Consider the following 14,307-nt stretch of genomic DNA (forward strand, 5'->3'; position numbering starts at 1 on the left):
CCAGTAGGAGATGGTATCGGCCACGTGTCACATCAAACCGGCTCTGTAAACACCTCTTTGACACGTTTTTGTCATCTTGAATTGGCCAGAAGACCACAGCACTGTAGTATAAAGGTATGTTTTGGGGCAAAAACAACACAATTATACACACACAAAAATACTGGATAAGTTTCGATATTATAAATATAATATCAATAAGTTGAAACACCATAGACTAAAATGTATTAGAAAAGATGTGTTAAAGAGGATTTAAAATATAGAACCGCTAATTATATTGGCAATACCGGTAGAAACCACAGTAGCCAGATATCTAAGGATTAACTTGAATATATTTTTCATGTTATGGAGATATAACACAAAAAACGTAGTGTACTCTAAATAAACCGCGAAGCGTTTATGATGAGAGTACACTCCGGTTTTTTGTGTTATAGCTCCATAACATGAAAAATATATTCAAGTTAATCCTTATAATTTAATCTACTATACACAATCCCTGTGGAAATCCACTTGTATTGATGGACTCTTTTCTCTTAGAAATTATTGCGCTGCTGTATCAGCCAATCAAAAGCGACGTTACAAATGGCGACGTCATTTTTTATGTTATGGGCTGATAAAATAAATTTTTAAGCCAATGAAAATGCTTGTTACACGCAAGATTAAATTATATGGATATAACGTTCGTAAAAACATTCTAAAAATTATAGGACAATGTCTGGTTTCTTAATCAAATATGTTTTACCGCCTGGGTTTGCTGAAATTTTAAAAGTTATTAGGACCATTATCAGCAAGACTTCAGCCAGTTATATCATAAGATACATCTTTTAACAGATTTGGGGAAACCTGCTTCTAAGAAGATGCCTTGCATTATCACCGACATAATTGGTGTAAAGTACTTGGAAGTGACGTATTTCACAGCACTAGCCTTGGTGCCCTTTGTTCTGTACTGGACTTACACACTTCTACTTGGAGTTTTACTACTCGTCCTCACGGCCTGTTTCTACATCATAAAGAATCATACCAAACAACTGCATGATGTCAACGGCCAGTGTGTATTGATAACAGGGTGTGATACAGGTACACTTTTACATGTGTGTATTGATTACATGGTGTGATACAGGTAAACTTTTACAGGTGTGTATTGATTACAGGGTGTGATCCAGGTACACTTTTACATGTGTGTATTGATTACGGGGTGTGATACAGGTAAACTTTTAGATGTGTGTATTGATTACAGGGTGTGAAACAGGTAAACTTTTACATGTGTGTATTAATTACAGGGTGTGATACAGGTAATCTTTTACATGTGTGTATTGATTACATGGTGTGATACAGGTACACTTTTACATGTGGGTATTGATTACGGGGTGTGATACAGGTAAACTTTTACATGTGCGTATTGATTACAGGGTGTGATACAGGTTAACTTTTACATGTGTGTATTGATTACGGGGTGTGATACAGGTAAACTTTTACAGGTGTGTATTGATTACAGGGTGTGATGCAGGTAAACTTTTACATGTGTGTATCGATTACAGGGTGTGATACAGGGAAACTTTTACATGTGTGTATTGATTCCAGGGTGTGATACAGGTAAACTTTTGCATGTGTGTATTGATTACAGGGTGTAATACAGTTAAACTTTGACATGTGTGTATTGATTACAGGGTGGGATACAGGTAAACTTTTACATGTGTCTATTGATTACAGGGTGTGATACAGGTACGCTTTTACAGGTGTGTATTGATTACGGGGTGTGATACAGGTAAACTTTTAGATGTGTGTATTGATTACAGGGTGTGATAGAGGTAAACTTATACATGTGTATATTGATTACAGGGTGTGATACAGGGAAACTTTTACATGTGTGTATTGATTTCAGGGTGTGATACAGGTAAACTTTTGCATGTGTGTATTGATTACAGGGTGTGAAACAGGTAAACTTTTACATGTGTGTATTGGTTACAGGGTGTGATACAGGTAAACTTATACATGTGTGTATTGATTACAGGGTGGGATACAGGTAAACTTTTACATGTGTCTATTGATTACAGGGTGTGATACAGGGAAACTTTTACATGTGTGTATTGATTCCAGGGTGTGATACAGGTAAACTTTTTCATGTGTGTATTGATTACAGGGTGTAATACAGTTAAACTTTGACATGTGTGTATTGATTACAGGGTGTGATACCGGTAAACTTTTACATGTGTGTGTTGATTTCAGGGTGTGATACAGGTAACCTTTTACATGTGTGTATTGATTACATGGTGTGATACAGGTAAACTTTTACATGTGTGTATTGATTACAGGGTGTGATACAGGTACACTTTTACCTGCGTGTGTTAATTACAGGGTGTGATACTTCATTTCAATTTATTTCCGTAAGTTTTACAGCTTATAAGATTTTCAACAAATAATATCATTTAAGTACAACATATAATTACATATTACTGGCACATTCATCACAAATCAGCAGCAACAACAACACCATAAAAATCATAATTCATCGCTTTCATCATCATCATCATCATCATCATCATCATCATCATCATCATCATCATCATCATCAAAATATCAACATCATCGAAAACATCTATATCATCATCATCATCATCATCATCATCATCATCATCATCATCATCATCATCAACAAAAAACAACAACATTGAGCATTTACCATCTTAAACATGAATAATTGTTCGAACAAAACATGGGCATGATACGATTGAGTAATACAAAATTAGGTAAAACAAACTTAACCTAATCCTTCGTTTGTTAGCTTCAATAATAAATTTACCTGACAAATTCAGTTCTTTTACATTGTGTGTATTTTCTAATTCGATAAGTTTGAATACAGATGGTTTTGCCAGTAATAATTTTTAACATATTTTCTCCTTAGATCTAGATGACGTGGGCAGGTAAATAGAAAATGAAATTCATCTTCTATCTCTATTAACAGGTAAACTTTTACACAAGTGTGTGAATTACATGCTGTGATTAGACAAACTCTTAAACAAGAGTGCTAATTTGATGCAGCTTAATGATCCGTTAGTGCATGCTTAAGGGCCTGTTACACACTAACGATGTACCTCGCCGGGACTAAACCGGAGCAAAAAATTAACAACGGCGTGACAATCGGCAGAGCTCCGGTGGGAAAGCAAAAAAAAAAATTGACCGAAGCATTACCGATGTAGTACCGGTGTTCCCGTTGCGATACCGTTGTTCTACCGTTGTCCTACCTATGTAAGAGCCGATGTGCTACGGAATACCACTTTTCCGTTACTTCGGTGGTATTCGGTAGTACTACGGTATCCCATCGGTACCAGTACGATACACATTGAGGCCACCGGAGAGCCTCCGATCAATTACGGGACGCTACCGTAACTACCGATGCTCTAGCGACATTAACGAAGTCATACCGGAGTACTGCCATTGTACTGCCGGTGAAGTCCCGTTGCTCGCTCCGGCAGCGCAACGTCTGACATTTTTGAGCATTGTCAAAACTTTCCACCGTCGCCTGCCGTTGCTAAATTTTTCGCCGATGTTCTGACGATGTCCTGACGATGTCCTTTCGCTGCCGTACTAGTACCGATCCCTGAAAATATAGATCCGGCGACCCAAATCGGCTAGGTGTGACAGGCCCTTTACAAAATGCGCTATTGCTTTGAGTTCCAGTAACAGCAAAGTTCAAAGAAAGACGATGATCGGACCATATATGTTAAAATGTAATCTCAATGAAAGTCCTAACCCGGGTAGATACTATCACAGACAGCAATATACAAAGTTCATGATGGGAGGCTCCAGTAAACAAATTGTAGAACGCAATAAAAGAATGGTATCGATATCGTTCATCAATAACTTCAATATACAGCAAAAGTTGGCGTTGTGACCGTATTATTGTGTTTCAGGGATTGGACACGCCCTAGCACGGAGACTGGACAGTTTGGGACTTACGGTGTACGCTGGATGTCTCCAGGAAACGTCAGATTTACGGAAACATGCATCAAAACGACTGCATGTCATACAGCTTGATGTCACCAGCGATGTTAGCGTGAGCAAAGCGCTGGATTACGTGTCCACTCACTGCAATAAGACGAAATGTGGTATGTGTTTGGAGAATTTCGGCTGAAAATGATAAGTAAATATAATGTTTAATGTATACAACACATATACAGATTTGATGTTTTTGTAGGCCTGTGGGGATTAGTGAACAACGCGGGGGTAAACCACGTAGGCGACGTGGAGTTCTGTACGATGGCAATGTATAGGAGAATCATGGAGGTCAACCTGTTAGGGATGGTCAGGATAACCAGGGCATTCCTACCTTTAATCCGGAAGTCACAAGGTAAGTTCCTCTTTCGTTAGATTCAGCCGCTTACCTCAATTTTGAACTAATACATGACTAACATGGACGGCTTTCTACAGTACTAAGCGGACGAATTTGATTTATGATCGTGAACTTTCCCTTTCTTTACAGTAAAATCCCTGGTTCCGCTACCCACAGTGTGTAAATGTCGCACGTTTTTGGTGTTAACGGGTTTATTCCGAATACCACGATTTCCGTGATGAATGTCGACTGCTGATAGACAAATTAATAGCAAATGATGCAATCTCATAGGAAACTATCATATTTCTGAGTGTGATATGAAGGTCGATTTTTCATTATGCGCCTTGATGTTTCATCATCATAACCATGGTGTTAACTTTGAGGGCATGACATTATTTAGTTTTGACTCCTATCATGACAGGTGTTGTGCAGAAGACGCCTGCCCTTCCAGGACATCTGGGGGTTTTCAGTTCCTTTTACCTTTTTATTGGTCTCGGTGTAAATGTTCCCTTTTCACACTGTTTCATTGTTTCAGTTATAATTTAAACAATGTCTGAACACTCTTACTTGGCTTTATTAGACTTGCAGAACGCTTCGCTTCAAATTATTGTCGCTAACGTTTTCGGCTTATCGCTAACAAAGAACAATTTCCACAGTCAACGAAAGGGTTACAATTAAATAATGGTTAAAATGTAGTAGACGAACCAACGGTATAGACATATATGAAGCAACTGTGTTTACACATTGTAAAAAAAGTATGTATCATTGAAAAGGCAAAATAATTCGACAAAGCTGTTTTGTGTCTTTTTGTCTGTGTATTATTTATTTAGAATTGTGAATGTATAACGGTGTCGACGATTTTTGTACTGCTTAACTGAACCAGAAAATAACGATAGATGGATCCAAACACTCCGTCTAAAGTACCGAGCAGTTCAGAAAAGTGTTGTAAATCGATTCTAATCTCGGAGAGGTAAGACATCACACCGCATCGTTCATAGATTGCGAAATATAATGTTCAGTTGGCGCCAAATATGAAATTCTGTTAAGAGAACCGAAGGAAAGAATTCACATATTCGTCAAGAGGAATCAATCCTCTATATTGTACTTCTGGTTAGAAACTTGTTTGTATATTTGGAGAGGTCAAACGTCAAATTAACACATGGACTAAACTCCGAGGGGTACTCACACATAAGGAACTCATCAAGGAAAAGAACCGCTAGTAAAACGGACACATATTGGAGCTAAACTGAACTAGTAGGTTGCTGAACCACGAAACCTCGGTACATCTTAATAACTAACTCGAGCTAGAGGCATATCCAAGAAAGTATATCAATCAACCTGAAGCTATACAAAGATGGAATCTCGGTGAAAAACTGAGCGCCTTTCAGTCGTCTCCTAAAATATAGAAAAACAAGCAACGAGTACAGACGACTCCTACTCCAGTTGTCTACTCTCACCCTTTTCCGATCCCTCCACTCCAGTTGGCTACTCTCACCCTTTTCCGATCCCTCCACTCCAATTCGCTACTCTCACCCTTTTCCGATCCCTCCACTCCAGTTGGCTACTCTCACCCTTTTCCGATCCCTCCACTCTAGTTGTCTACTCTCACCCTTTTCCGATCCCTCCCCTCCAATTCCCTACTCTCACCCTTTTCCGATCCCTCCACTCTAGTTGTCTTCTCTCACCCTTATCCGATCCCTCCACTCCAGTTGTCTACTCTCACCCTTTTCCGGTCCCTCCACTCCAGTTGTCTACTCTCACCCTTTTCCTATCCCTCCACTCCAGTTGTCCACTCTCCCCCTTTTCCGATCCCTCCACTCCAATTGTCTCCTCTCACCCTTTTCCGATCCCTCCACTCCAGTTGGCTACTCTCACCCTTTTCCGATCCCTCCACTCCAGTTGTCTACTCTCACCCTTTTCCGACCCCTCCACTCCAGTAGTCTAATCTCACCCTTTTCCGATCCCTCCACTCTAGTTGTCTACTCTCACCCTTATCCGATCCCTCCACTCCAGTTGTCTACTCTCACCCTTTTCCGATCCCTCCACTCCAGTTGTCTACTCTCACCCTTTTCCGATCCCTCCACTCCAGTTGTCTACTCTCACCCTTTTCCGATCCCTCCACTCCAGTTGTCTACTCTCACCCTTTTCCGATCCCTCCACTCCAGTTGTCTACTCTCACCCTTTTCCGATCCCTCCACTCCAGTTGTCTACTCTCACCCTTTTCCGATCCCTCCACTCCAGTTGTCTACTCTCACCCTTTTCCGATCCCTCCACTCCAGTTGTCTACTCTCACCCTTTTCCGATCCCTCCATTCCAGTTGTCTACTCTCACCCTTTTCTGATCCCTCCACTCCAGTTGTCTACTCTCACCCTTTTCCGATCCCTCCACTACATACTACATCCCTTCTGCTCGTGTTCATATCTATTCATCGTCTGCTGGACAACCGAACTATTCGGTAGTGAAACGGACGAAAAAAATACTCAATCAAGAAGATTTGACAAAACTGGCGGTTTTCGTCACAGAACGTGGAATTGATGTAATTCAGGAAGAATAAGAGGACACAGTAAGTAACTGCACAAAACAACATTTAGATCAGCGTCCCGTAATTAGCTGCTTCAGTGTCCAAGCCTACTAAGGGCAAGGTGAACAACAAAACAGTACAAGTTCAAAAGCGAACTGAACACGCAGATATTGAAATTGGACTGAAGTGATTACTACAAGTGTATACATATAACTGGAATAACTGACATGTAACATTACTGAGTGTTAGAGTTGTTCACCACTAATATACAATATATATTTAGGTCAAATGTTTAACCTTACGTTTAATGTTTCAACATATATCAATTACAACAGAAACTAATGTACTATGAGCAGTCGAAGCACGGGGTCACAAGGCAGAAAACTGGCGACACATAACATGGGCTTGTGTAAATAAATGGGATAGCAGGGTTGAGAACCAACGCATTTAAAAGTTCGTTGTATACTGACTAGCCTTGTATCTTATCTAGGGACATCATCGAGGAGGATCTAGGGATACCAGCTAACATTTTGTACGTTGCTTAGCCTTTACTTCTAGGGAAGTGACCCCGTACTTTTGTCTGTTTCCAGGCCGAGTGGTGAACGTCACTAGCGTCCAGGGCAGACTGCCGATGCCTTCCCATTCGGTTTACGGGATCACAAAGTTCGGCGGAGAGAATTTCTCGGATGCTCTCCGACTGGAAATGATAAAGTTTGGTGTCAAAGTTTCCCTTATAGAGCCTGGCAATTTTGGGGGAACCACAGGGATGTTAAATGATGCTTCTGTGAGTTGAACAAAAATCTTATGACATTCGTAATTATCAGCTGGTTTCATCGATAATGTAAGCTCGAAAATATAACCGCATTCAGACAAGTCTAGGATCCATGTTGGAGGAAACCATTGTTTTTGGGAACGATAACAAAATATTTTTGTCAATTCACATAAGATACGTAAAAATCGTTAAAATAAGAAAATTCCAATAGAGAACTTTATTTCTTAAATTGCATTTCACGGAAAACATGTCTATCAATAAATTGTTCAATATCATGAGAGTTGTCCTCTAGAAAACAGATGGCTTACATTTAGACGTATACAACATTTAATGTAAGCTTGTGTCTCCACTAGTTACGAATAATAAGGCGAGACTTCGACACGATGTGGGCGGAGGCGACAGAGGAGACGAGACGTACATATGGTAAAGCCTACCTAGAGACGCAGTACAGTAACGCCACCAACATATCGTCCACCAGTGCACCAAGTCTGGACCCGATCATTGACGCCATGGTTGATGCCCTGCTCAACACTCGCCCTCAGACACGATACCTAATTGGGGGTAGTAATGGTCTCGTGGACCACTACTGTGTAAGCGTTGTCGCGCCAGTATCTCTGGAAGTTGGGATGGGGGTGGGCAACATCTGGGGGATGGCTATAGTTCTACCAGAAGTAGGGTTTCTCCTTAACTACTGAATGAAATGGTTTCCTGTTTGGCTTCCAAAATTAAGACAAAGAACAGGGTCAGTAGGTCATTTCGTTAAGTTCTATTCAACTTTATTAATGAGTTGTCATTTTCTTTTTCAAAATAGGAAAGTTTTGTTACTAAAGGCTTAAGGGATATTTAGAACAAGTCCATTGAAGATTATGACATATTTATCCCCTGTGATTCTGACAGTGCTTCTAAACGTTTCCTTCATGTTGGTAAGTTTGTAAGATTACCGGTTCATATAGCACAACCAGTGACATGTAGGACGCTTCGATGACCAGAGCGATATGTACTCAGTCATCTTTATCAAATGACTGGTAAAGCGTATGTACCCTAAGACATGTATAAGTTGGCAATACAGTCGCTGTCGATTCGGCTACTCTGTAAGCGTATGTACACTTTGCGGTCTTAAGTGTTCGGAAGGGCGATCAAATCTACAAATCGATTTGGCTATGCTTTGTCGTGAAAAATGCTCCAGAACAACAAACGATATGAGCAACTTCAGATCAATCCAACGCAAGTTTTAAGATCCCAGCCATCTGGTCTGAACTGAAATGAGAGTAGGACTGCTAAATTCCAATACAGCACCCTTGGATCGCTAGTTGGTAAAACGAACATCATTTCAAGCTATTAAAATATCTAGGGAATGTACGTCCATGATCATAGTTTAAAAATGCGTAGAATTAATTTCACATGAAGCTATTAGTGACGATTCAATAACAGTAATTAGGAGCCGCTTAGATCCTGGCTAAGAACACAAATTTGAAGGAATTTTTTCATCTTCGAGATACAATATATTACCAGTCTTCGGCATGGCTGTTGGCGGTCTAGAGTCTCCCTAGTGTGGCCAATTTGTTCATTGAACATCTGGAGCAAGAAGCAATAACCAATGCCCCCATTTAGTGCAAGCCCAGCCTATGGAAACCATTCATTGGCGACATACTAGAGATATTCAAGAAAGGGTCACAGAAGAATTTGATCACTCATTTGAACACCGTAGATTCCATTAATTAGCCTGGGAAGAAGAAATCAACAACCCGATGCCGTTCCTCGACTGGTAGAGGATAACAACAGAACCGTGAAGGTATTGGTCTATAGGAAAAAGATGCAAATGAACCAACATCTGAACTTCACATCTCACCATCCTTTGCACCAGAAGTTGGACGTAGAACGCACCTTGCTCAACTACGATTGTTACAAAACAAGAGGACAAAATTCATGAGCAGACGCACATTGAGGGGACGAATGAAAGTATATGTCTATTCGGAATGGGCACTCAAAAGGTCACAAAGCAGTTTCAAAGTAAGGGAAAGAAGGAGTAAGTAGGAGTAAGTCAAATCAAGGAGAATAAACAAAATGAAAGGTCAGGTGGTCACTCTTTACAAAAAGGGGAATTCTGAAACCACCCAGAGGTATATTGCGGCCATGGGATAGTAACAGCCATATAGCCCCAAAAGAGGCTTTGTATTAAACTTGTGCTTCTATCAGGATAAAACATCTTATGACCGGATGCAATAACTGCGACGTGTCCTAAACCGGAGAATCTGAAAGGCGATTTAGGATCCAACTTGATGATCAGCGGAAAGACAAGAGGGAAAGACATTCACTCCATCAGAAAGGAAGTAATGGCGGTTTCTCAGATCAATTAATTGTCACTCACAGATTACGCAATACAGTGAAATCATAGTATTAACCGGACACTCCCAAAGTGTTGGGCACAAAGAGCACTCTGTTCAAGCGTCCAATAAAGGAAGCAATGTCTATTTGCCGCAGTGACCCAGTTCTGAACCAAGACGAGTGGTTCATAGACTCTTGCACATCTAAGACGGGGTGTAGCTAAATTTGATCGTCCTTTCGCACATTTACAACAATGAGTGTACAATTCACTTCGGGATTACCCCCGTGATACTTGTAGGCGAATCAACCGTAATTTGTATAAGGTTAGGGTACACACTAGTCATCCAAATGTCACACGTAATTATTTCACTGGTTGTGCTATATGAACATGTATACGACCTTAACAGCATGTCAAGGTCATTAATTTATACAGACTTGTAGCCCTTCACCCCAGCATATTACTGGCACAACCTTATAACCATAAGTCTGATAATTGTTTGGATAAATTTATTTTTCAAGGGCCTTTTTGGCCATGATGAATATGGTCAGTCATTACAAACTTTGCAGCATACCTTTTCAGCTAGCTACTGGCCAAATATCAACACCTTTTTTAATATTCAAAACATTTTTTATTTAAATATTCAAATTTGATTCCCGAGACCTTAGATGACAGTCAAAGTCACTTTTGATCTCGTAATTTGTATTAATTCAGCTAGCAAGTCACTGAACAAATATCATATCTCTATGCTTCTTAATTCTTCATTAGAAGTCGTTTTAGACTTTTACAAAATTAACCAGTGACCTTTAATACAAGTCAAGGTAAAATCCCCCCCCCCCACCCCCCACCCCCCCGGACTCATTTTTGTTCCCATTGGTAAGACCCAGAACCACCTTCGAGGGCTTCATACACAATCCATTGGTGTTTTGCCAATTTAATGTGTATCAGTTACAATTGTAAGCAGATACATCTGATCTGTAATATCCTATTATTTTCAGATCCTGGCCAGACTGAGGGACATACTTCCAACATGCATTATGGACTTTTTAATAGACAAAGTATATTCATCAGGTATTCCTCTGGAAGGCAGCTAACTTTGAAAAGTACTCAAGACAATATAACGCAGACATGTAAAAATGGACCACTGGACAAGACCTATTGATGTATTTACTCTGCCTAGTCCAGTGATTGGTGATCAGTGAACAGCCTCAATCCTTTAAGTAGCAGAACATAGCTATTTATATATCAATTTTAGAAAATTCAGTATGTGCATGTACATATTACACAAGTCAGAATACACTGTATTTAGTCATAAGTCGGAGTTATATGAAACATATAGGATCTGCATTAGGTTCTAAAACAGTTTGTTTGTTGGTTGGTTAGCTCACTTGCCCTTCGGTGAGCTTATGTCATGGTGCGGCGTCCGTCGTCCGCCAACTTTTCCTCTAAACAACTTCTCCTGAAGGACGGACAGGCCTAGAGTCATGATATTTGGCTGAAAGCTTTGTTGGTAGGAGCCCGACAAAGTTTGCGAGCGAAAATTACCTTGACCTACTTTCAAGGTCACAGGGGTCAAATATGTCAAAAACTTCAAACGACTTCTTCTAAAGGACTAAAAGGTATAAAATCTTTATATTTTGCTGGTGGCTTTCTGGGATAGAGCCCAACAATGTTTGAGAACGAAAATGACCTTCACCTATATTCAAGGTCACAGGGGTCAAATGTGTCAAAACACTTCAAACAACTTCTTCTGAAGAACTAAAAGGTATAGAGTCTTTATATTTGGCTGGTTTCTTCCTGGGATCGAGCCCAACAAAGTTTAAGAATGAAAATGGCCTTGACTTTCTTTCAAGGTCACAGCGGTCAAACTCTTTAAAAGACTTCTTCTGAAGAACTAAAAAGTATAGAAGCTTCATATTTGGCTCATGGTTTCTGGAGATACAGCCGGGCAAAGTTTGAGAATTAAAATGACCTTGACCTTCTTTCAAAGACACAGGGGTCAAATATGTCAAAAACATCAAATGACTTATTCTGAATAATCGAAAGTCATAAAATTTTAATATTTGGCTCGTGACTTCCTGGGGTAGGGCTCACCAATGTTTTCGAATGAAAATGACCTCAACCTACTTTAGAGGTAACAGAGGTCAACAACATTTTAAAGGATTTGTTCTTAAGAACAAAAAGGAACGGATTCTTAAGATTTGGCTGGTAGCTTTTTGGAATAGAGCTAACCAATTTGAGAAGGAAAATGACATTGACCTACTTACAAGGTCGCAGGGGAAAATATGTCAAGCTACTTCTGAAGAAGAATAAAAAAGCATAGAATCTTACAATAATATTTGGCTGTTAGTTTCAACAGATGGAGCCGACAAAGTTTGCGAGGGAAATATTTAAGTGCAATATAATAATTAATAAGAATATTTTGCTATGACTGCTTAAATATTCAGGTGAGCGATACAGGCCCTCTGGGCCTCTTGTTTTTGTTTAACGGTCCATCGACAACTATGGTCATTTAGGGCAATGGTGATTTTTTGAAACTCGACACTCGAAAGTCATTATCACGAATGTAAGACTGTTGGACATTTATAATACATGTTTATAGGTCCTACATGTCGGAGACCTTGAATACATAGTATCTAGTCCTAAATGAGAGAAATGCACTAGATATTGTATAGTTCCTACATAGTTACAAAGTATATGTAGGTATCGGATTGTTGCTGTCTCATTGTTAGCCGATTCTGACTGTTAAGTCATAAAACTTTGGAGTGTCTGTTGACAGTGTGCCCGTATCAATGTTACTCTTATTAACAATAAAGCATTGTGTTCTGCAAACTGCTTCTTTATTTCAACAAAAAATTCACAACAACTAAAACAAGACAAATCTAATGGCCACAGACTGGGACATCAATACTGTACAAAGGACTGAACCATCTGATGATAGATGAAGATGTCATAGTTCCAGACCCTGCAGTGTCACATACAAACAGCTGTACAAAGGACTGGGAACCATCAGATGATAGATGATGATGTCATAGCTCCAGACCCTGTAGTGTCACATACAAACAGCTGTACAAAGGACTGGGAACCATCTGATGATAGATGATGATGTCATAGCTCCAGACCCTGTAGTGTCACATACAAACAGCTGTTCAAAGGACTGTGAACCATCTGATGATAGATGATGATGTCATAGCTCCAGACCCTGTAGTGTCACATACAAACAGCTGTACAAAGGACTGTGAACCATCCGATGATAGATGATGATGTCATAGTTCCAGACCCTGTAGTGTCACATACAAACAGCTGTTCAAAGGACTGGGAACCATCCGATGATAGATGATGATGTCATAGTTCCAGACCCTGTAGGTCAGTGTCAGATACAAACAGCCTGATCTCCCATACACAACCTACAGTAACACACTGTTCTGTACATAACATGTGTATACAACTTACTTTCAATGTATGATTGGCTTTGTGTATAATAATCCTTAATTGTTATAGCTCTTTACTTCCCACCTTGTCCCGAATCCTTACAGCTCATCAGTACACAACCCTGTCTCGAATCCTTACAGCTCATCAGTACACAACCCTGTCCCGAATCCTTACAGCTCATCAGTACACAACCCTGTCTCGAATCAGGATAGATCCTGATTACTTTTGTTGTTTTTTAATTGTTACTGGCTAAAGGTGTTAAGTCAGTATGCTACACAGAGCATTGTCTTTTACTGAAATTCATGAACTAGGTATTAATGTTAAATGTCAATATCATAATAGTAACTGTTCCCTTAGTCAGAATTACCAAATGGTTTAAAAAAAAAGGTGATGACAAATGGGAAACGATCATAATTCATAATTATATTAAGGTATAAAAGTCACAAAAAATCTCAAATAAAATCAAAGCTCAATTCTACCCCNCCCCCCCCCCCCCCCCCCCAGCTATCATCATAAGGCCATTACAATAGTATAACTTCTGTGGTTAGTGGACCCTTGATACCACTGAACACATGTAAGGTTCGACTTTCTACACAGACCCCAGCTATCATCATAAGGCCATTACAATAGTATAACTTCTGTGGCCAGTAAGGTTCGACTGTCTACACACACCCCAGCTCAAATAATCACCAGTGTACAGTATCCAAAGCTAACCCTATAACGGAACCCAACATCAGAAGTTTTAATTTCATCCTACTGGTAAAATTGTTTCTAATTCATGTAACTTTCAAAAAGATGTCACAACCATTAATTTATCATAGCAATGCGCAAACAAAAAACCTCAATCATATGTCAAGTGTTAAGAGAAAAAGAAAAAGAACATACATTTCACTAACACATCTAATTATAGTTCAAGTGAGGTGCATGGCAAT

General features: G+C 39.7%; 1 protein-coding gene across 2 annotated transcripts; it reads left to right on the forward strand.

Moving 5' to 3' along the window:
- On the forward strand, window positions 1-11,358 carry LOC110458089 (D-beta-hydroxybutyrate dehydrogenase, mitochondrial-like). Of its 2 annotated transcripts, XM_021509656.1 has the most exons (7): window positions 1-114; window positions 829-1,074; window positions 3,909-4,103; window positions 4,193-4,345; window positions 7,439-7,632; window positions 7,974-8,210; window positions 10,942-11,358. In XM_021509656.1, exons 2-7 carry the CDS (start codon window positions 855-857, stop codon window positions 11,035-11,037), a joined length of 1,095 nt encoding a protein of 364 aa, XP_021365331.1. In that variant the 5' UTR covers window positions 1-114; window positions 829-854; the 3' UTR covers window positions 11,038-11,358. The 2 variants fall into 2 exon arrangements, with proteins under 2 accessions (XP_021365331.1, XP_021365329.1); XM_021509654.1 differs by lacking the exons at window positions 1-114; window positions 829-1,074 and adding an exon at window positions 1,148-1,289.
- Window positions 11,359-14,307: the final 2,949 nt, after the last annotated feature.

Source organism: Mizuhopecten yessoensis, unplaced genomic scaffold, assembly GCF_002113885.1.
Source record: "Mizuhopecten yessoensis strain PY_sf001 unplaced genomic scaffold, ASM211388v2 scaffold9425, whole genome shotgun sequence".
Taxonomy (NCBI): Eukaryota; Metazoa; Mollusca; class Bivalvia; order Pectinida; family Pectinidae; genus Mizuhopecten; species Mizuhopecten yessoensis.